This window comes from Crocodylus porosus, unplaced genomic scaffold (assembly GCF_001723895.1).
Source record: "Crocodylus porosus isolate Cpor-Errol unplaced genomic scaffold, CroPor_comp1, whole genome shotgun sequence".
NCBI classification, from domain to species: Eukaryota; Metazoa; Chordata; order Crocodylia; family Crocodylidae; genus Crocodylus; species Crocodylus porosus.
Window position 1 is genome coordinate 16,610,303 of NW_017728917.1, and position 22,465 is coordinate 16,632,767.

At 42.7% G+C, this 22,465-nt stretch overlaps 1 protein-coding gene across 2 annotated transcripts; it reads left to right on the forward strand.

The window, feature by feature from the left end:
- The first annotated feature begins 25 nt into the window (after positions 1–25).
- XPC (XPC complex subunit, DNA damage recognition and repair factor) lies at positions 26–21,198 on the forward strand. Of its 2 annotated transcripts, none has more exons than XM_019536804.1 (16): positions 26–116; positions 2,678–2,885; positions 3,470–3,597; positions 5,284–5,407; positions 8,367–8,451; positions 9,323–9,480; positions 9,685–9,805; positions 12,440–12,529; positions 13,953–14,870; positions 15,354–15,514; positions 15,646–15,727; positions 16,217–16,351; positions 16,964–17,133; positions 17,764–17,857; positions 18,409–18,498; positions 19,588–21,198. In XM_019536804.1, exons 1-16 carry the CDS (start codon positions 41–43, stop codon positions 19,792–19,794), a joined length of 2,847 nt encoding a protein of 948 aa, XP_019392349.1. In that variant the 5' UTR covers positions 26–40; the 3' UTR covers positions 19,795–21,198. The 2 variants fall into 2 exon arrangements, with proteins under 2 accessions (XP_019392349.1, XP_019392351.1); XM_019536806.1 differs by lacking the exon at positions 26–116 and adding an exon at positions 778–872.
- The last annotated feature ends 1,267 nt before the right edge of the window (positions 21,199–22,465 follow it).

A 22,465-nucleotide genomic window follows, 5' to 3' on the forward strand; every position in this document is an offset into this window, starting at 1 on the left:
GGGACGTCGGGTGGGCGGGGTCGGGTGCAGGTACTGCAGCATGGGGCGAAAGCGCCGCGGAGCCCCGGCGCGGGACGCCGCGAGCAAGAGGCCCAAGCCCCCGCGCAGCCCGGACGGTGAGTGCGGCGGCAGCCCCACACCAGGGCGGGTTGGAGGCCTCGGGATTGCGGACCGTGAAAGTTGGGCTCGGTGCCCGGGCCGTGAGACATACTAACTCGGGTGTGGAAATGACTGACGGCAAAGCATCCGAGGCGCGACACGGCTGGATGTTGTTATATCACGCTGAGTACAGACATACCTTTCACTCTTAAAGACTACAGCACTAACGATACGATACCCTTTGACTATTTTTTTGCGTTTTTGAACGTTTTACATATGGTCTAGAAAATTCATGCACGTTCCAGTAGTTATACGTGTTTTTTGCTCTAGTAGTATAGTATAGTATAGCTACCCCCCCCACCCCTTAGCATATTAGTAAAGCTTCAAGTTTCTTTTTTGACCGGCAATAAAAAAAAATGTGAGTTGCATTTAGGGAAGTTTAGGTTAGATATTAGGAAAAGGTCTCACAAGGAGGGTAAAAAAACACTGGCACAGGTTACCCAGAGCGGTTGTGAAGAGGGAACGTGGTGCCGTAATGTTTCCACGCAGACAGCTGAGGCCCGAGGAGATCCTGGATTCCAGGCACCGAATCCAGACCATTTCATAGTTTCTATGGTCTGAAAGGACCTGAACAGATCATGAAGTCTGCCCCCCTGCCCTGGGCAGGAACGAGTGCTGGGATCATGTTGCACAACAGATTGACTTAGAAGCTGTAGTACAGCGCTTTAGCCTTAACTTGCACATTTGGCTGTGGAAAGAGCTGGAAAAAATTGGTAAATACGGAAAGACCGGTCTCTCCTAAAAGAAGAAGGGAAGGTTGTGGGGATGCTCATGGATCAAAAAACAAACAGATCAAGGAACTGAGTGCTAGCATCCAAGAAAGCACCGCAGACAACCGGTGGGATAAACTGACCCATCGGATCTTCATGCAAGGATTTACATTATTACACCTCTCCACTCATTTCATAGATTTCATAGACATTAGGGCTGGAAGGGACCTCGGGAGATCATCGAGTCCAGCCCCCTATTTGGAATAATACTATTTGTATTATTGATTCAAATTACTGTTATTTGTATTATACTTTGGTTATATCTGTCTGTAAAATGACAGAAGCTGCGAATGAATGAGGAACCTGCCTTGTTATAATGGAAGAAAAAGAAGTAGAAGGATAGTGATGTAGCTGTAGTTTCAGTCTCTGTCCTTGGAGGTTTTTCATAGATTTCATAGACATTAGGGCTGGAAGGGACCTCAGAAGATCACTAGTCTAGACAAAGCCCTGACTGGGATGATCTAATTGGGGATGGTCCTGTTACGAGCAGGAGGATGGACTAGCTCAGTGTTTCTCAGCCTATATGGGTTGCCACCCAAAAGTGGGTAGCAAGAATATAAGAGAGGGTCATGAACAAACTTTAAAAATGGATCAACAAAATGGGTTCTCCTTTAAAGGAATAAAAAGTGGGAAATGGTGTTTTTTCCCTTGCAGGCTGTTAGAGTTCCAGCATGCAACAGGCTGCTTGGGGCATGCCCCACACATATGCCCTACACATATCCCTTCTGCCCCACACACTGGGGAGCTGGGGGCAGAAAGCAGTGGGTCAGGAGTGAGGGGCACCAGGTTGGGACTGGCCATCAATGTTTACAAATAGGTCTTTGTACAAAAAAAGGTTGAGAACCATTGGACTAGATAACCTCCTGAGGTCCCTTCCAGCCCTAATTTTCTGTGATCCTATGATATGATGTTCTACACCATCTGCACCCTTCTGTTCAAAATCCTAGATTTGTCCATGAATACCAGGGAGGATATTGAATGCCAGGGGGGTGTAGATCGCTCTAGAGCCATCTACGTGAATGCTTTCTCCTTCTATGGTAGTGCAAGAGTGATGTTGTAGCTATGATGGTCCAGAAATTATGCAAGAGGGAAGGATTTTATAGGGTGAGATCTTTGATTGGACAAACTTTGGAGTTGGGATTACAATAGGCAAGCTTTCACATGTAAGACCTGAGAAATAGGTCTTGCATGTGAAAACTTGTCTAACTTTATCTCAACAAAATCAGGCCATAGTCTGAAAGTTAGGTAAGCCTGCTATGTTGCATGAGGCCAGATTGATTTCATACATGTAAGATATATCCAATCCATCATAGTAGAACATAGATGCAGCAGGTTAAGAAAGCAGCTTGCTGTTGCTTCAGGAGACTCTTGAGAAAAAGGGTTCTTTAAATCAACCTTGCAAAAATTCCACTTACCTAGAGATTTTTTTTTTATGCAGTGGGTGCTTCAATATGCACTACTGAAACAAGAGTATTTGCTTTTTTTTTGCCATCACTGGTAAGGACCCAGGAATAATCTTTTGTCTTCTGAGCTAAACTTTCATTATAATTTTCTTTCACGTGTGCTTTTTGATTAAAAGCTACCCATTTGTTTTAAGGATATCCTTAAAGGCAGTTTGTTCACTCTCAGCCTGGGTTTTTTGCTCCATAGAAACTCGGCCCCATTGACGTCAGTAGGTGTTTTACGGTTGATTTCAAGAGAGCTGGGATTTTGCTCCATGACGCTTCTTTCCCTCTGTTCCAATGCAGATGACTTTGAAGAGGAAAAGCCTATTTTGAAAAGGAGTGTCTCAAAAGCTCCCAGTGGAAAGAAGAAGAAGAAAGAAGATGGTGACACTGGAGTTTACAGTCCAGCAAATAGAGCTACAAGGCAAAAAGGATCAAAGTCAAGAGGAAAGGGGGAAAATAACAAAGCTATAAAAAATGAAGGAAATTCTAAAGAGGAGGAAATGTGCAGGTAAGTTAACTGACTGCATCAGTACAACAATTATATGTCCATTGCTAAATGTGTTTACTTAAGACCCAGTTCAACAAACTACATATAGGAGAAATTTACTTCTGCTAATGGTACCATTCTGTTCATCAAAGCTTCACATATGAGCCAGATTACTTGTGTGCATGTTCATGGGATCAAGCGTATGGAACTGAACGGGGTTGGAAAACGTTTGAGGCTTTTCCAAGCTTAGTGTGTAATGTAGTGTATTTTAATTTCAGAAGGAAGTTGTCAAGGACTTAAGACCCCCCAAATTATATTATTTTTAAATTGGAGGCATTTTGTAATGCAACATAAACAGACTTAAAAATGCCAGTGAAATATTTTGTGTTTATCATCCATGTATTGCTTGCAAAGATTGTGTCCATGCTGGTATTTGTGGTTTAGGTTTTAAGTATATTCTAAGCTTTTCCAGCTGTTGTTATTGATAAAGTTGTCATAGTACATGTGTTCCTCTAATTAGTACGGACATTGTCCTCCCTCCACACTTGAAACAAACAAGATGATATAACCCACAACTTTGACATTTTGTTTTGTGTAACCTTTAGTGGTTTACCCAGCCCCTCTGGGAACAGGAGGAGTTTGAAGAGAGAATCCACTGTTAAAAAAGAGATGGATGAAAACAGTGATGACAGCAATGAGGATGAAAGTGAGGATGAATGGGAAGATGTGGAAGGTAAGAATCTTTTAATGTGGCCTTATCAACTATCAGATATTCTTTGGGATAGTTTAACTGATTCTGACTGCTTTCAATGGAACCTGTCCATCTTTATGCAGGGTCCAGTAAATGGTCACAGTGCATGGCATGTGTTAAAATGCTGATACTGTAAGTTAGGGGTGTCTGAAGTGGGCCGTATTCAGTTCAGGTTCGGATTCGGCCCGATTTGGGGGACAGTGATTCGATTGACTGATTAGGATCTCTATCCTGAGTCAATTATTCAGCCGAATCCGAATCTGAAGATTTGATGCTGATTCAGAGAATCAGTAATTTGGCCATAGACCCAGCTTTATAGGTTTTTTCTACACACCTTGAGGTACCAGGTGTGGCTCGTGAACGTTGCAATGCTGGGGCGCATGGAGCATCCCACAGGAACACAGGGGACTGCAGGGGGACCCCGGGTGTCCCCCAGACCCAGGAGGCACCAGTCACTGAGCCGGGGCTGGGTCTGCTTCTGGGTCTGCTGCTGAGTGTGCAGGAGACCCCCTGCATACTCCTATGGAATGCTTCATCTACCCCAGCATCTCAGTGTTCACAAGCCGCCTGATACCTTGAGGTTTGTAGAAGAATCGTATAAAGCTGTGTCTATGGCCGAATTGTTGAATCTCTCTGAATCAATCTGAAGGTTTCCCATTCGATTCAGAGTGATTAACGGGTCTCCTGATTCAATTCGGAGATTTGGCCACCGAATTGGACCAAATTTCCATATTGAATCAGTGACTGAAGCTTTGCACAGCCCTACTGTATATATGGCATTCTTTGAATTGTATGTAAATATGTAGTGTCAGTTGTTCTATCTGTAAAGAAATGTTGAATGAATCTAATGAGAAGACAAAGACATGTATTCTAGCAAGAAAGAGTAGATCAGTTAAATCATTTGGCCAGATACCAGTCAATTGGCCATGAAAACAGACCATGAGAACTAGAATCTTTTCACTTATGCCATTTTAAATCTATACCTATTAATGCAATCTCCCTATTTAAATGCTTGTGAGTCTGTGCTGTCCTTTTGAACTGATAATGGAGAAAAAGGAGCTAAATGCAAGGATAAAGCAGGCAAAGAGGATCACCAAACATGCTGAAGTCAAGCACATCATGGCTGTGTAATATAACGATGATTATTTTCTTTTAATGTACAAAATATGGCAGAGTCCCAGACCATTATCCTAAACACCGCTGCAGTGCTGTAGAAAAGCTGCCACTTCACAACTCTGTAAGTGCTGATTGTAAATGTAGTACTTCTGTAAGACGCTGTGGAGATGGTTCTTGGGCTGTTGTTCTACCATGGCAAGTGCCTGTTGTAAGCTTCTGCTATGCTGCTCTTCTGGTGTCCCTTCAGCCAGCTCTGAAATGACCCATCATTCCTTGGCCTGTCTTCTGAAGAGGGTTATTATAGACTGACCTGTCAAACTAGAACAAATGAGTTTCTTGATGGTAGCATGCTTGTCACTCTGCAAATGTAATAAACATGGAATATCTGCTTATTTAACATCATCAAATGGTAATAATTTGGTAAATATTAGGCACATTCTCTAGCTGGGCTGAATTTGAACAGATGAGTAGAAAGTGAGAGGCTTCTTCTCCCACTTTCAGTCCACTGAGCCATCTATTCTAGATGGATTATTTTTAGTTTTATGTTTCCAGAACTCCAGGAGGCAATTCCGGATAAGTCAGGAGAAGCTGTTGGTCTTCCTGCACTGTTGCTGTCCGGCAAACCAGTTGAAATAGAGATTGAAACTCCACAACAAGCAAAGAAAAGAGAGCGAAGGTAGGATCATTTATATAGGGGAGACAGCATGGACCAATGTCTAGAGCAGGGGTAGGCAACGTTTTTTGGCCGGAGTGCCAAAAAGCCACAATGTCTACCTAGGAAGGTACCGGAGTGCCGGCATGCCAGAGAAACAAAATGGGGGGTGGGGAGCACATGGCAGGATGCACCGCATATTAGTATATTTAATAATCACAAATGTTTTCTTTGTTGTTGTGTATTCCTTTTTTGTTGAGCATGTTAGAATGAGAAAGAAAAAAGACAAGAGAAAGAGGAGAGAGAAAGAAAAAGGAGAGCAGAGAGAGAACCAGACACACACACGCACACAGAGAACTACGTGCACAAACGCAGACGACCAGAACACACCCAGAACAGACACATGCGCACACACACCAGAACCAGACGTGTGTGCACAGAGACACATAGGACCAGACAGAGGCAGACAAACACAAAGAACCAGATGCATGGGCACACGGGGCCGGGTTCCTGGGTGACTGGACGAAGTTTACTCTGAGGCATGCGTGCACCCGCTGGTATGGAGCTAATGCCAGAGCCCGGAGAAGATGTTCGCAGCCTCCCAGCTCTAGGCATCTGCTGCCAACCACGGCAGGGCTTGTAGCCACCCAGCTGCCTGCTGGGAGTAGCTCAGGCTTCGTGGCTAGCAGGAGCTGCCTAGAGCCCAGGCCAGCGGTAGCGTGCTGGGTGAAATGGCCTCATGGGCTGTGCTCAGCATATGTGCTGGGGGTTGCTGACCCCTGGTCTAGAGCATGTGGGAGAGGAATTTGGAAGCCTGTCTTGTTCTGCATCTGTTACTGACTGGCTGTGTGATTTTGGGCAAATCCCAGAAAGCCCAAAGGGCAGATCCTCAGTTGATCCTCTTATAGCCATCTTGAAGTAATTCAGTGCCTCTGGACTATGGCTGTTTATACCAGCTGAGGATGCGTTTCCTAATCTGTAGATGTGCTGAGCACCAAAACCTTGAATGCCAGTTGGTGAAACTGAGGGTGCATGGCTGTTTTGAAAATCCAACCTATAACTTCGTTGAGCCTTAGGGTCCCCATCTACAATGTAAGGATGTGTGTACTAGGGATGTAAATATCGTTTTAAAAATACCAGTTTAACCTCCTATAATTATATTGGTTAGATGGTTCCATGGCAGAGGGGCAGGGCAGGGCAGCGCGGGGAACCAGAGCCAAGGGTGATGCATGTGATTGTGATGAGTCCCACTGCCATCCAGGACTGAAGCTTGTGGCTGCACCAGGCTCTGTGTAATGAGTGTATGGGCGTGGGTGAGCAGTGGTGCCAGCAGCAGCAGTGCGGGGTGGAAGATCTGGCCCAATGTTGTCTCAGTGCTGTCTGCTGTTGGGGGAGCATCTCAGCAGGAGCTACCTGGGAGGCGGCCCAGATTTAAGTTGTAGCATCATGTGGCTGCTGCAGCAGAGAAGTAACTAGTGGTTACCTGCGGGGGGTTGAGCTGGGCAAAATTGTGCAGCAGAGCCAGCAGGGCTTAAATAGGACAGAGTGCAGTGGCAGGGCTGCTTTGTGCTACAGGAGCAGGCTGCATGGAACCAGGCCTCCCCTCCCTGCATAGCACCCACAGAGGCTCCGCCTGCTGGGACAGCTGTGCTGTGCCCAGATGGTGTCTCCTGCCTCTGGACGTGTGGTGGACAGATGTGCCAGACAGGACTGTGCTCGGGGCATCCTCTTCTGGGCTGAGTGCCCTCTGCTAGGAGCTGCTGCACTGGGCCAGGCCCTCAGCTGAGCGGGAGGAGCATGGTGCTGGCCTGGGTAGTGGCTGCATCTGGACAGGGAAGGGAGCAGCGTGGGCAGCACCGAGTTAGGAGGGAAATGGTAGATGTTAAGTGGTATAAATATAATTACTGTTCAGCTGTTTAACCTTTTACATCCCTAGTATGTTCTTTGTAAAGAGTTTTAAAATCAGTAGATGGTCGGTGCTGTGTGACTTCAAATACGTAATAACAACAGTTCTGTGCATGCATGCATCTCCTTCCTTTCTCACTTCCTCTGAAATCATGTCAAAGGCTTGGTTAGCTGACCCCACCGTTTACACATGGTGTTAACAGCTGAAAGATGATTAATGAAATGGAGTCTTAACAATATTACCTACCCCTGTACTGCACACTGTATAGATAGGAGGTCTTTAAGTGAATGTTATTAAAAGCATTTTAAAATGGGAACAGTTTTTTCCTCTTTCCTGGCTTTGATAAAAAAGGCATTTTTTTCTTTTCTGGGCTGAGCCTTCCAGTAGGGAAGGATTTTCATACTGCAGGAAATCCAGGGTTCTTATCTTGGCTCTGACAAGGATGCTTTCTTTGGCCTTCAGCAAATAACATGACCACTGTGGCTTGACTCTTCTCTTCTGTAAAATGGTTATTATAAAGATTATTTAGCTTACAAGGGTGTTGTGAGGGTGGTTAGTCATTTAACAAAATGTGCTTCTATAAGTACCAAGTATTGTTCATGATTTGGATATTGCATCCTCTTACACCGAATGCTGCTTAAGTCAGGGCAGTAAAGCCAGATTGAATTCCGCCCAGCTCAAATCCCTGAAAAAACAGTAACACTTCTACTTTTGTAACATGCCATTATCTCAGCCTTAATGGTGAGTCATACAAAGGGTTGAGCACCTTTTGCATTAACAGTTTCTCAAGGATTGAGGCAGGGTGGGATAATGTTGTACTTAGGTGCCCATGTCCACTCAGGTGCCTGGTCGGTGGAACAGGATCTGGTGCTTATGTTTCAGTGGTGGGGTGCAAAGAGCACATAGGTAATTCACTATAATCACACCACGTTAGTATTTACATAGCACTGATGGAACCCTGCCTGGCATGCATGTAGGGCTTAGTATAAAAAGTGAAACCAATTTTTTGGGTCAGGAATCTAGGAAGGGAGGTGCACAAAAAATTACAGAAATCTTTTATTTGGTACCATCTTACAGAGAGAAGAGGAAAACAGAATTTGAGACCTATCTGCGGAGAATGATGAAACGTTTTAACAAGGAGGTTCATGAGGATACGCACAAGGTGAGAGCAGAGAGGGCATGTCAGTCACGGAAGCTTTCAAAAGGTTGCGGGTTGTGAGTGAAGAGGTGGAACAGAGCTTGGAGCTGCTTCTGGGCTCAAAACATAGACACAGGAACAACTTGCTGTGGCATAAAAGGGGCAGGACTTTACCACATGTCAGCCGCTCCACTTGTGTGCCTGCTTTTACCCTCCTGCAAGCTGAAGCTAAACTTAGAGTAAACTTGCCTTCAGTGAAGGAGGGGTGTGTTGTTATGGTTTAGATTCCTCTTACCATAGGGTAAGAATGTACACACCAGCAGTTATTAGGGAGCTGCTGACACACTGTAAAGCCTGTCTTGCATTACCAGGCAGTAAATTGTGTGTCTATTCTCTAGGCAATTTGTGGGCAATTAACAGTGCTTAAATCAAGACCTGTTCATGTTTCCAGAAGGTAGGTGGACACGGCCATCAAAAAGGGAACGTGATTTGATTTTTCATGTCACAGTCTTTTCAGGTGTATCTTAAAATCTCCTCCAAGTGTTTTAGCTGTCTTCAATGGGCTGAGCCAGTAATTGCAGCACAGAGTGAGAATCGAAACAAAGATCTTGGACTTGACTGTTTGAGAGAAAATCAGTGCTGGTAGAAGTGGCTGCAGGATCAGTAATTGTCTTTGCCTTTTCCCTCTTCTTCTAACAGTTGGTTCAGACTCATGTTGGTACATTAACCTCAGTGAGGTTGCATTTGAATTAATTTGGTTCATTGTGTCAGGACTTTGTATTTGCCCTGTCTAGCTATTGAAAGTGAAATTCATTTTACCAAAAATGTTGGATACTCCAACAAGGAAAGGCTCTTCTTGGTTTCAGCCTGAAATCTTTCTTTCTCCCTCTTCCAGGTTCATCTTCTGTGCTTGATAGCCAATGGTTTCTATAGAACCAGAATCTGCAACCAGCCTGATCTTCAAGCTATTGGCCTTTCCATCATTCCTAACCACTTTACCAAAGTACCTGCCGGACGGGTGGATGTTCTCTATCTCTCCAACTTGGTAAAATGGTAAGAACTTCCTTCCTAATTCACTCTCCCAAGCTAGCCGCTGAGCCTTCGGAGTGGCAGGAGGAGATCGTTGTTGTTAAACACAGTCATCCAAGCTCAAGTGGTGTACATGTTTTTAAAATACTGGGATGGGGAAATATCCTTTCTTTTATTTAAGAAGATGCTCAGGAAGACAGACAATAAACGAATGTTTCATCTTCCAAGGTTTGTTGGAACCTTCACTATCAACACTGAGCTCTCTGTTGAAGATGGGGAGAACATGCAGTGCATCTTAGAAAGGCGCTTTGCCATCTATGCTGCACGAGATAATGAAGAGCTGATTCATGTAAGTGCCTTGAAGTCCAGAAGCTCGTGAGGTTGATCACTGGGTTTGGATGCCACACTGCTGCTGTAGACCTTGCAGGCCAAAGTGTGTCCATCTTTTGTTCTTAGCTTTCTCCCTTATTTTTGAAATTGCTTAGAATGTAGCCTGTGTGCTGTGAATGACTTCATAATCAGAACAGGTATATACTGTCCTTCCGTGATAGTCTCATTTTAGATTATCCTTACCTGAACCTCTGGATGGTTTAGATCCTCTGTTCTAGGTAGTATCTAGTCAGATTCTTGGTGTAATGTGGCTTGTTGGGTTAAACACAGCGTATGCATTTGCTCAACAATCTAGTCTAAAGTGTACTCTGGCTGCTTTGCACCTCTCTTGACTGCAGTTCTTTGCACAGTTAACTTAGCCAGCTCCCTGTAGGTTTCCTTTGTATAAGGAAATTCCTATGACCATTTAGAGCCAGTGTAGCCTCTTCTAGATCTCGCGTTAAAGGGTGTTGCTGAAGGGGTAAGTGTATAGTCAAGGAATATTTAGGCAAACCTTGTTTGTTAGAATGACCTCTTGAGGACAAAGGCAGCCAGATTTGATTTATAGCAACTTGAAGGCTTTAAATGGCATCTTTCTTTTTTGGGGGTTGGCTTTTAGACGATGAATTTATTCCATGGTGTTGGAATTAGGAGCAAAGACAAAGTAGAGTCACGTCAGTTAACTCCACATAGAAACAGCCAGTTTAAAAAAAAGAAGAATAAGCATTCAGAAACAAAGAATTGGCAAAAATCTTTGCAGCTTTCAGTAGGTTAACAGACCCTTAACAGGCAGTCAATCTGCACCTCCACTTCAGCGTTGGAGAACTAGGAGGCTGCAGCTTGGTATGCTCAGCTTTAAGATATTTTTGCTGTGGTTGGAGATGTAGAAATGCTGCTGCTAGGATTTGAGGAACGACTTTGGTATGCATGGCAGGAGAGGAGCAGAGACAAAGTAAACTATGCCTATAAATGATTCATAGATGTTGGGGTCGGAAGGGGCCTCAATAGATCAGAGTCCAACCCTCTGCCTGGGCAGGAAAGAATGCTGGGGTCAGGTGACCCCAGCCAGATACCTATCTAGCCTTCTCTTAAAGACCCCCAAGGTAGGGGAGAGCACCACCTTCCTTGGAAGCTCATTCCAAATTTTGGCCATCCTTACTGGTAAGAAGTTTTTCCTGATATCTAGCCTAAATCTGCTCTCTGTCAGTTTGTGATCATTGTTCCTTGTTACCCGAAGAGACACCCTGGTGAACAGAGCATTTCCCATTCCTTGCTGTGTCCCTCTAAAGAATTTGTAGGTGGCCACAAGATCACCTCTCAGCCTTCTCTTATGGAGGCTGAAGAGGTCTAGGTCCCTTAGTCTCTTCTCATAGGGCTGGCCCTCCTCTGGACCTTCCCAAGTCTATCAATATCCTTCTTGAAGTACAGCGCCCAAAACTGGACGCAGTACTCTATCTGCAGTCTGACCAATGCTGCATAGAGGGAAAATATCACCTTGGATCTATGTGTCATGCATCTGCTGATGCATGATAAAGTGTGGTTAGCTTTGCTGATGATTTCGTCACACTGATGACTTATGTTCATCTTGGAGTCCACTATGACTCTGAGATCCCTTTCTGCTTCTGTGCTGCTGAGGGGGTCATTTCCTAGCCAGTAGGTGTGCTGGATATTTTTATGCCCTAGGTGCAGCACTCTGCATTTGTCCTTGTTGAACTGCATCCTATTGTGTTCTGCCCACTTTTCCAACTTGTCCAGGTCTGCCTGCAATTGTTCCTTACCCTCTGGAGTGTGCACTTCACCCCACAATTTAGTATCATCTGCGAACTTGGACAGAGTACACTTCACGCCCACATCCAAGCGCTTTTAGATGATGAATTCATTCCATGGTGCTGGACTTAAGAGCAAGGACAAAGTAGAGTCATGTCAGTTAACTCCACATATGTTTGAACACTGATAGTTAGAATTTATTCCTGACAACTTTTGCCAGCTTTCATGTAACAAGGAGTTGGAAGGTGATGCAAAAGCACAAGCTCATATGAATCATCACATGTAACTGAGTCAGCCAGTTCAAGGTGCATCCTTGTCTTTGTTTCCATATACCACAGAAATGAATGACCAAGAAAAAGAATTGTCCAGTAGTTGATGCACTGGTCCTTGAGTGCGTGCCCTTGCTTCACCACAGACTTTCTGTATCACCTTGGCCCAGTCATTTAATCTCTCTGTGGCTCAGTTCCTTATCTTTGCACTAGTAACAGTTCTTTTCACAGAGGTGTTTTGAGGATAAATATAGTAGGTATCATGGGACCCTCAGATTCTGTGGTAATGAGAGCCATATAAGCACAACTCTTAGCACACTCAGCCATAGACGCCAGCTTTTCCCCTGAGAGGACCTAAGAAGATGGACATGTAGAAAGTTTTACCATTTTAGGTGACAGCCCTCTTCCCGAGGGTGGCCAGGGTCCTCAGGCTCCCACTTATTTGGCACCTCTGCACCCAGCACAAGGTAAAAGATGTGGGTAAAATTAATTTGTGACTGAACTTGGATTCCAAGGTGGTTTTCAGATGGCTGTTCACATGTGAAAAAAATTGAAGCCCTTTCTTTTTTCTTAAACAGATATTTTTAATTATTCTCCGAGCTTTACAGCTGCTCTGCCGACTTGTGCTATCTCTCCAGCCCATTCCTCTGAAGGAGGTGGCAGGAAAGGTAGGATTCACTGATATGCAACATAAAGGGATTTATTATGTGGGGGTCTTTGATCTGGCCTTTGAAATAATAAGGAAGATTTGCATGATGGAAACGGGGAGCAAACATGTAGGCTAAGGACCAAAAAATACTCCAGAAAAAGCTAATTAGAGCACAGTTGCAGTCATAAGAACATAAGTGCCATTTACTGGGTCAGACCATAGGTCCATCTTGCCCTGTCTCCTGTGTCACATGGTGGCAAAGAGTGGATGCTGAAAGGGAGAATGAACTGGGTATGACCAGGGTTTTTTCCACTGTTCGTCTCACTTGCAGCCTACAGCATTTGAAGTCTAGGAAGCTCTGAGTTATTTAACTTCAGATACCATTTTAAATGAATTCAGCTAAAAAATAATGTTTCCAGTTTAAGATGGTTTTTATTTCAGTTCAATTGCATCTTGTTGCTAATTAATTTATGCTAAATAGAAAGAAGCCTTCTTATAACTGGAATAGGGCCTTTGCACTGATGTAACTTAAAGCAGTTTAAAATCAAGCCTGAAATTAAATCAGTGTGATTTACACAATCCCCTGGGCTGTAGAATGTCCTTCACCACTCCTCTTTGGTGGCCAAGGCCTGGTATATGTTACAGAGTTTTATCAACAAAGATTGTTGTTTGTTGCCAGAAGTTTTGCATGCCTCTACACATATATAAGCCAATAAAACCCAGCATTTCTGTCTTATTTTTAAATGTTCTTAAGAGGTATTTCAACTTTGAATTAAGAAGTTGTTGAACTGAATAAAATAAAATAGAGAAAATACTCTTTCTGCACCTGGAGAAGAGGATACAGCTATCAGAAGATGGCTTATCACTTCAGTAAACTGGTTACAGTTGCTTAGTCAGTGACTTGCCGCAGAGCTCTCTAATTTTTTTTTTAAATGTACTGCCTGACTTCTTAATTTATTTTAAATGATATACTAAATTACAAGTTACTAGATATTAATATAGGTTGTCTTAGTTTCCTATCTAATTTTAAATGGGATTATTTAAAAAAAAGATAAGAGTGTATTTAAGTCAGAAAGTCTAATTTAAATTCTTAAATTGTATATAAGTAATTGATTTATATCCAACCTATTTTCCATCTCTCACTTGAAATGGAGCCTAAGTAACAAGCTGCGCTCCTTTAAAGGCAGACAATCTCTGCATTCACACAGTCTTCCTTTCACTTGGTAAGGGACACTGAGCACAGTCTCTTTGAAGCCTATTAAATGTTTTTTTTCAGCCATTTGTCTGAAGACTTAGTGTTCCCTGGGACATCCAGATCAACAGGAGTACTAAACTGACAACATTTTGTTCTGCCTCCACATAGCCCAGTTAGCTGAAGTTGGAGTGTGACTAAACACATTTATTTCTTGTACAAAAATGAAAGTTGCCTCCTTTGTTTTCAGGGAAAGAGCTCCTCCAAGAGGCCTTCTGTAAGTGGCGTGACAAAAGAGCAGGAGGGCTCTGTTAGAAATCCTAAAAAAAGCTCTGGCCCAAGAGCCAAGAAAAAGGAAGCACTCTTAGACAATGCAAGAGCAGATAAGAAACCCAAGAAATCGGATATCCCTGGTACTAAAAGGGTGAGTAAGTCAAAAATGGCTAAGCATGTCCAGGAACAGAAGGAATCAAGTGCTGAGGAAGGCAGCCCAGGAGAAAAAGAAGTGCTAAGGACTAAAAATAATCGCCGAAGAAGTGTAGCCTCAAAAGTGTCTTACAAAGAGGAGAGTGGAAGTGGTGGGGACAGTGATTCAGAGTTTGAGGCTTCAGAGGAAGAGAGTAGTGTCTCCGATGAGGATTTTGAAATTGTCCCTAGAAAACAGAGGAGGTCATCAGGGCCCAAGAAACCAGGGGTCACAGTCAAAAGCAACAGGAAAGCTTGGCCTTTAGAATCAAAGCTACCCAAGAATTCAGGTGAAGCTGAGCATGCATTGGCAAAAAAGGCTGCCCTGGGCTCTTTTAATTCACCCAAGAAAAGTAAAATAATTTCTACTGATGAGGATGATATGGAGCAGGAGATGGTGAAAGTGACAAGCGCAGACCAATGGCTTGAAGTTTTTGTGGAGCGGGAAGACAAGTGGGTCTGTGTGGACTGTGTTCGTGGCACTGTCAATCAGCCCCAGCTCTGCTTCAGATATGCCACAAAGCCAGTGTCCTACATTGTGGGGATTGACAATGATGGGTGCGTAAAGGACATCACACAAAGGTATGACCCTGCATGGATGACCTTGACAAGGAAGTATCGCGTGGACCCTGAGTGGTGGGAAGAAACTTTGGAGCCATATAAGAGTACCTTTGTGGAAAGAGACAAGAAGGAAGAAATGGAGGTAAATGTTATCAGCCCCTTGGGGTATTTCATACCAAGAGCCAAATCCAGGAGTCCAGACTTGGGCAAAAATCATTGATTGATCTTTCCTAAAGGTGTTGAGGTTTAAATGCCACAGTATTTGCTGTGCGGTGTTTTCAGTCTGGGCTCACTGAAAAGGAATATATAACATTACTCACAGGAAATAAATAAGTTGGGGGCTGTTCAGCAAGGACTGTGTAGTTTGTTGCACAGACAGGAATTCCTGTGTACTTTGTTGCACAGACAGGAATTTTCGTTGCTGAACCCTGAAGAACAAATTTGCCTGTGGGTTATTCCATTAATCTTGAAGGCATTAGTTACGTCAGGAATGCTTTGCTCCCTTGACTTGCCCATGTGTGCTGGAGCTTGTGATTTTTTTCTTTGACCCAGTTTGTAGAAAGCCAGTCTGTTGTCTTCTTTAAAATGCTAGCGTGAAAGAGGGTTATTTTCATGATTCATGCAGTTTCAAGTTAAGCTTCAAGATCAGCCCCTGCCGACAGCCATTGGAGAGTACAAAAATCACCCTCTTTATGCACTAAAGAGGCATCTTCTGAAATACGAGGCCATCTATCCCGAGACAGCTGCTATTTTAGGCTACTGCAGAGGAGAAGCTGTGTATTCCAGGTGAGATGTACGTGTTGGTCACCTGTGCATAATTATTATATGAAGCTAAGGGGACTGGACAGGCAGGATGGGCCTCTGTATCTTTGCGGTCCACAGAGTTATAGACAGTTGCTTCCTTCTGACCTCTTTAGGGACTGTGTGCATACACTGCATTCAAGAGACACCTGGCTAAAGCAAGCGCGAGTAGTGCGGATTGGAGAAGTGCCCTACAAGGTAAGCGAAGCTGGCATTTCATGTATGCCTTCTGACATTGAACAGTCCTTTGCATTTACAGTTTCTTTCCATTAGTTGCACAAACACAATGTGCAGGGTGGGTTCAGCAGTGAGGGTGGTCATAGATTTTTTTCCCTTTAAGCAGCAGGGGTTGCCATGCTGTAACTTCTGGTTTAGTTGAGGATCCATCAGCTGGGTATCAACTCTTCTCAAAGCATCATCGTTTGCTCTTTACTGCCAAAGGGTTCCAATCCCCTTTGGGGATTCCTGGCTTATTCAGAGCCTTCTGGGACCTGGGATGGAGTGATTTGGCTCCAGTTAGCCACACTGTGCCTCAGCACATGAAACGTAAGCAAGAACTAATGGATGTCATAATAACAAACTATGAAACCGGCATCCCTTTCCTCCCATACCCATCTCCTTTGGTCTCCAAGAAAAATTGATTTGTTCCTAAGACGTTATAAATGTGTAGCCACTGTCTTTGCACAGATGGTGAAAGGATATTCCAACCATGCGAGGAGGGCACGATTGGCAGAGCCCGCCAACCGAGATAAAGACGACTTGGCTCTGTTTGGCTTATGGCAGACAGAGGAGTACCAGCCTCCCGTGGCCGTGGATGGAAAGGTAGCCAGGAGGGGAGAAGATTGTATGTACACACAGTGTGGAAATTTGGAGTGAAGATGTAGGATTTATAATTTCCAAAATAGCTTTGTGTTAAGAAGTAGATTTGTTTTGAGCACCTGGTCCCAGTTTTCTCAAAATTCAGGGGTGCCCAGGTCTGGGGTTTATAGATTGTGTTAATTATCATTTCAACTTTCAGTCCTCCTTCACATGGGCCTCCATTTTGTGATGGGCAAATAATTGTGAATGGAATCCTGTGATTGTGAATAAAACAGGTCTGCAGTTAAGGCTTTTCACAAGTATCAGCTGCTTGGCTTTCTACACCCATTGTCTTAGTAACAAAGCCCAGATGATGAATAATACATGTAGGGATGTTATGTGAACATGACAAAAATGCAGGTGCAAAATATAGGTCAGCCTCTGAAAATGCATCTTTTTTTAACCTAATTTGACTTTTAAAAGAATGTCACTGTGGGTTGCGGTGAATTCAAAAAGGAACAGCTAAGCAAATACACATTGCATATCTCTCCAAATATGCAAGCAAATAGCACAGGAATCTGTCCATCCCTGAAGAGCATGAGTATTAACTTTTCTTTTTAATTTTGCCTGGAACAGGTGCCCCGGAATGAATATGGGAACGTTTACCTCTTCCTGCCCTGCATGTTACCAGTAGGCTGTGTGCAGCTAAAGCTTCCTAACTTGAATAGAGTGGCACGGAAACTGGGCATTGACTGTGTTCAAGCCGTAACTGGATTTGATTTTCATGGCGGCTATTCACATCCGGTGTACGTTAAGGGGCTGCGTTTGGGCTGTGAGGATATTTGCATGTTGTACGAGTTGTGTACTTTAGGCTAAATGAATAGGTCCTGCTATGTTAATGTTAAGGCAGAACACCTCAGGGCAAACTCTGTCACATGACATTACAAGAACACAGGGCAATGGTCTCAAGTTGCAGCAAGGGAAGTTTAGGTTGGATATTAGGAAAAACTTTCTCACGAGGTGAGTAGTAAAGCACTGGAACAGGTTACCCAGAGAGGTGGAATCTCCATCCTTGGAGGTTTTAAGACCAGGCTGGACAAAACCTTGGCTGGGATGATCTCGTTGGGGCTGGTCCTGCTTGGAGCAGGTGGTTGGACTAGATGACCTCCTCGAGTCCCTTCCAACTCTATTTTTTCTGTGGTTACAGAATTCAGCTCAAATGGTTGCCCTCTAATTTTCCTTTGGCATCCGTTTCTGCTCTGGAAGGGTAGGGAAACCACCCTTGTAGGCCCTTTATGTCAGCTGGTTTTCTGAATACCCCCTAACCTTTGATCTATGATCCACTGATTTATGTTTACTGGATTTCTTTCTTCCTGGAGCAGCTGAAGTGTCCTTTTGGTACGTAAAATGATGTATGATTGTGTTCTTGTTTCCAGCACTGATGGCTACATAGTCTGTGAGGAATACAGAGAGGTTCTTGTTGCAGCCTGGGAGAATGAACAAGCAGAGATGGAAAGGAAGGAGAAGGAGGTGAGAATTGTTTTAGTAGATTCTTTATGTTTGTGGTAAGAGGTTGACTTCACTTGAAGGGCAAGGGCATGCCAAATATTGGTATTGCAGTTCTGCATTTTGATAACACCACTCAGGCAGAAAGATCCCCACTTAAGTTTCAATCTGATAGCCAGCCTGCAGGGTAGGGGTTGATCCACTGCAACACTGCCGACACCTCTGGAGCAGAACACAGAAGTGATGTAACATGGTACAGCAATACTGCAGAATTGTTTAGAACAAAAAATGAAGAATCCATGTCCTGGGTTACTTTGAGGAGTTGCTTTACTATCCTTTAAACTGGGATACGCTAGGAGCCAGTGACATTTAGTTTTTGTATAGGAATTATTGCATTTCTCCTGTCATGTCACTACTTTTTAAAGGGTATCAAGCGTAGTAGATCCTCAGTAATAATGCAGTGCATTTAAATTAAGATAAACAATTCTTGATTTAGATTAAATATTAAAAAGCTCTCTTGTGGTCCTGATTCCTGCCTCAGAATGTTTCTTAATTAAAATAACAATTCCATATAGAAACGAGAGAAGAGAGCACTGGGGAACTGGAAACTGATGGTGAAAGGACTTCTCATAAGGGAGAGATTGAAGCAACGCTACTGCAACAAGGTATTGTGTATTTCTTTTATTAGTGATGTACTTTCCCAGAGATGATTTTTCTTCTGGAGGCAAATATTAGTAGAAGTAGGAGCTTAGTTATTGCACTGGATTGTTAACATTTTCTTTCAGTTCCTACACTCTCATTTTAGCTGCTGTTGATGTCACTCCTGTGATGGCCCAAATGGGTAACCTGAGCATGTGTTCATCTTTTACACAGCGCAATTGAGCACTTCCCCAGTTCATCTGAAAATACATCCAAAGAGTGTTGTTTTGCTAGTCAGCTGTTCCATGTGCTAACTGCTGCCTGTGAAGAAGCTACAGGACTACTTTAACTTCATTTGTTAACACTGTTATGTTTCTCTCTTCAGTACATCCTGCTCCGATCTTTTTTGAGATTGCTGCAGGTGGTGTTTCATTGCATGCTTAACCACTTAAGATTCACTTAACCTTAGCTGCATTTGAACTTAGAATCCTATAATTTCAAAAGTCATACATGTTCAATGAGTAGGTCATAGACTTCCAAAATCTCTTTGCTCAAAGATTTCTTGCCTTCTCTTCTCACTAACTTTTGAATAGTAACTGGTACTAGGGTTAGAGCAAGACTTCACTCAGCCACATCACCTGATGAAGTTTCATCCCTGTTAAACAGATGATGAGCCCTTCTGAACTATGCATTGTGATTTTATATATTGTTTTGCATATTCCCTTTGTGGACTTTTTACACAGGCCAAACAGTGTGGAGTGGCAGAGTGGCCTTTGTCTGTTTGCATTATGAAGTAAAACGATTTTGTCCCTTTATCTTTTTTTCTACCACACAAGGTAAAAAGTCTAAATATTTAGGCCAGTTTATTTTTTACACTTTATTGACTGATGAACGTTTTCCCTTGAGTTGAACTAATACTGCACATTCTGGAAATGGAGTCATACTCTTGTTTAGGGAGTTACTTACCTCCTCTTCTGAGACCAGTGCCGCTACATACTGCGGTACCTTCCATGATCATGAGACTAGAGTATGGCAAGAGTGAGCAAGCTTCTTAGGAAGTGCTGATTAGAGTGAAGTTTAGAGCATTTCACAGCATTCATATATATCTTTTCCAGAGCGAGACCTCTGGGATGGAAAAAGGAGCTGGATTTTCTTCTGATGAAGAGGAAGGGCCAAGTTCAGAGACTCCAGCAGAGGATGTGGCTGCTTTTTGGCCTCTAAATCGACAAGTGGAGAAACAGGATGAAGAGAAGAAAGTCAGAAAGAGCAAGCGGGAAAAGAAAGGAGAAGCAGCACATTTGTTTCCCTTTGAGAAGTTATGAACAGAACAGACCTTTCTTTGCATTTGGTTTCCAGATTCAAGGAGGAGGTGCTTGTTTTCTTCCTTGTAAATAATTACCAAGTGTGGAAGTATGTTTGACACTTTCCACTAGCTTGGGTTGGAATGAGGAGTCTTAGTTGTATAAATACAGCAGTGAGGAGATACGGTTGCATGTAAAAAAATATATCACAAGAGCTTAATGGTCCAGTAAGTCTTCAGCTCTCTTGTGTTTGCATTTCTGCAGACACAAAAATAATACAAAGACCTTCTCTCCAATCTAGCATCAAGAGCTCTCTAAACAACAAACTGGATCCATTTTATCCCCATTTGTTTTGGAGTTGTGGGTAAGTGCATTATCCTTTTCATCCAGGGAGTTTTGAAGACCAGATCTGTAGATTATCTTCTGAGAAGAGTGACCTACTGCAGATGTTTTTTCCCTTTAGCTGTGTATTGTCACCACAGTTAAAATAGTTTATTGTTGCATCTTTTTTGGCCTGTCTCCTTCCCCTAGTTTTGTTTCTGTTTGTTAGAGAACATAAGCAACTGCTGTTAAGTGATACCAGATATGCTATTCTTACAGTTCTGGTGGCAACCCCCTAGTAGATTCTCAAATGAACGAACAGTACAATAGAATTTTTACTTCTATCATCACAAAAGTGCAAATGTCTTCTATAGGTCCCTAAGAACCTGGAGGAGTCTTAACTTTTACTTCCTAGTGAATTCTGTCCTTTTGAGAATTTGATTTTATTTTTCAAGTCATAAATCATCCCTTCCTTCAGATCTTTTGTGGGAAAAGAAAAAGTACCTCATGTTTGAGCCTTGTCTTCACTTTTGGATACTATCATGTTGTAATTCTTAAGTTTTGGAGGGAAGAGTTATGTCATTTTAACTCATTCAGAAGTACAGTAACTGTACCTCTGCTGCTTATTCACTCTTCGTTCAGGTCACAGTTTTGATAATGAAAGTAGATTAGAGTATGCTACTTAAGGATTTGCAAGATAGGCTAAGTGCTGTTGTCATGAATCAAATTAAGTGTAGGGTTTTAGCAATTTGGTGAATGTTCTCGTTATCTTTATCAAGTTTCACATTCTGGATCTTTCCCAGCACTGAAACTTGTGTTTCAAATAGTGTAAAGGAATTTAAATCCACAGAAACTGTTTTCATAGAGTTTTAAATGGAAATATTCAGTCTGGTTTTCACAATTGTTTTTGGAATACCTATATTGACCTGACTGTATCCCTTTAGAATAACCTTATTTTTTTCTTATCTTCATTGTAATATATGGAAAAGGAAGATTAGAAATATAGGAAAAAAGTAATTATTTTTGTACTGGACTTTGGAATAAATAAAGTAGAATAAATAAATAAAGTACTGTTGTTCCTCTTTTTTAGAGGGATGACTTTTAGTGACGTATCTGTGTTTTATAATTAATAATTCAAGTCATGTTTCAAAACACTGTAAGACCTGGTATTGAACAGAAAGCCCAGCCCCTACTTTAAAAAAAAAAGTTCACCATTTTCACTTTGCTGATTTAGCTTTTTTGCATTTGTTTCCAGGGTAATACTATTATAAGAAACAAAGGTGTATTTTTTATTTCACAGCTCTGACATTGGGCTGTAGGTGAGGCTTCAAGGGAAACTTGCAGGAGTTATCAATACTGCTGTAATGACAGCAGCCTTGCTGTTAGTTCTGTCCTTGTACGCATCTGAATTAAGAGCCTGAATCAGGCCTCCTACATAAGTTATCAAGTCTTCATTTACTTAACTGGGTGGTAGATCTAACCCTAAAATGATAGCACCCTGTCAAGAGAGGCATTCTGGTGCAGTCAGGTGCATGTTCGTAGAACAAGCTCCTATGCAGTTTTGGGGTCTGGCAGGGCACTGGAGGCCTCAATTCTATACAGACCAAATAAGAGAAATATTATTGCTGCAGTGGTTACTATAGAAACTTTATTTGTGTGTAGGAAACTATGAATTCTGACTATTGCCTACACTGGGGAGATGTGGAAATTCTTTTGTATGAAAGAAGTTTTGCTTTCAAACCATTTATATATTCAAAACAAGCCATAGGCCAGCTACTTACATTTTATGGAATCACGACAACTTTGAGGCCTCTTTCAAAAAATATACTGTACTTACTGGAAGAAGAATAACAAAGGTTTAGTGTAGTGGGGCACAATCTTTTGGCCCTGTGGATCAGATGAATGGCATGAGACTGATATCAGGAAAAGGGCCAACCCTACATGCCTGATATAACATGCAGGGCTACAGCTTAGAGGCTGGATCTGGTAAGTGGACCAGGGGGTGAATATCCCGTCTTAGTGCTTTCCAAGAAACTTTGTGGAGACCAGCACGTTACCTTTAGTCAAAATGTAACTTGGGCAAAAAAAAGAGTTAAATAAATGGCTTGCTCAGTGAGGCTTATGCAGCATGTCTACCCCAACTTCTAGTTCAGGCACTGCCAAACTGCCTCTTCAACAGTACATTACCTCACATTCTAGCAAATCAGTTGTTATGACCTTGCCTCTTGCTAGGAACTGAAATAATAGTAACTGTAAACTTGCTATTATAGAGATATAAAGTGCAATGGTGTAACAAGTTGGTTAAGAAGCTCTGAACAATTGCATTAAAAATGCTACCTCTGGAATTCATAAAAGCTGTGAAGGAAAGGAT

Coding starts and splice junctions, on each gene's coding strand:
- XPC (XM_019536804.1), top strand. CDS start 41: ATGGGGCGAAAGCGCCGCGGAGCCCCGGCGCGGGACGCCGCGAGCAAG. Junction 8,452..9,322: donor TTCATGAGGATACGCACAAG/GTGAGAGCAGAG, acceptor TCCCTCTTCCAG/GTTCATCTTCTGTGCTTGAT. Junction 9,481..9,684: donor CTCTCCAACTTGGTAAAATG/GTAAGAACTTCC, acceptor TCATCTTCCAAG/GTTTGTTGGAACCTTCACTA.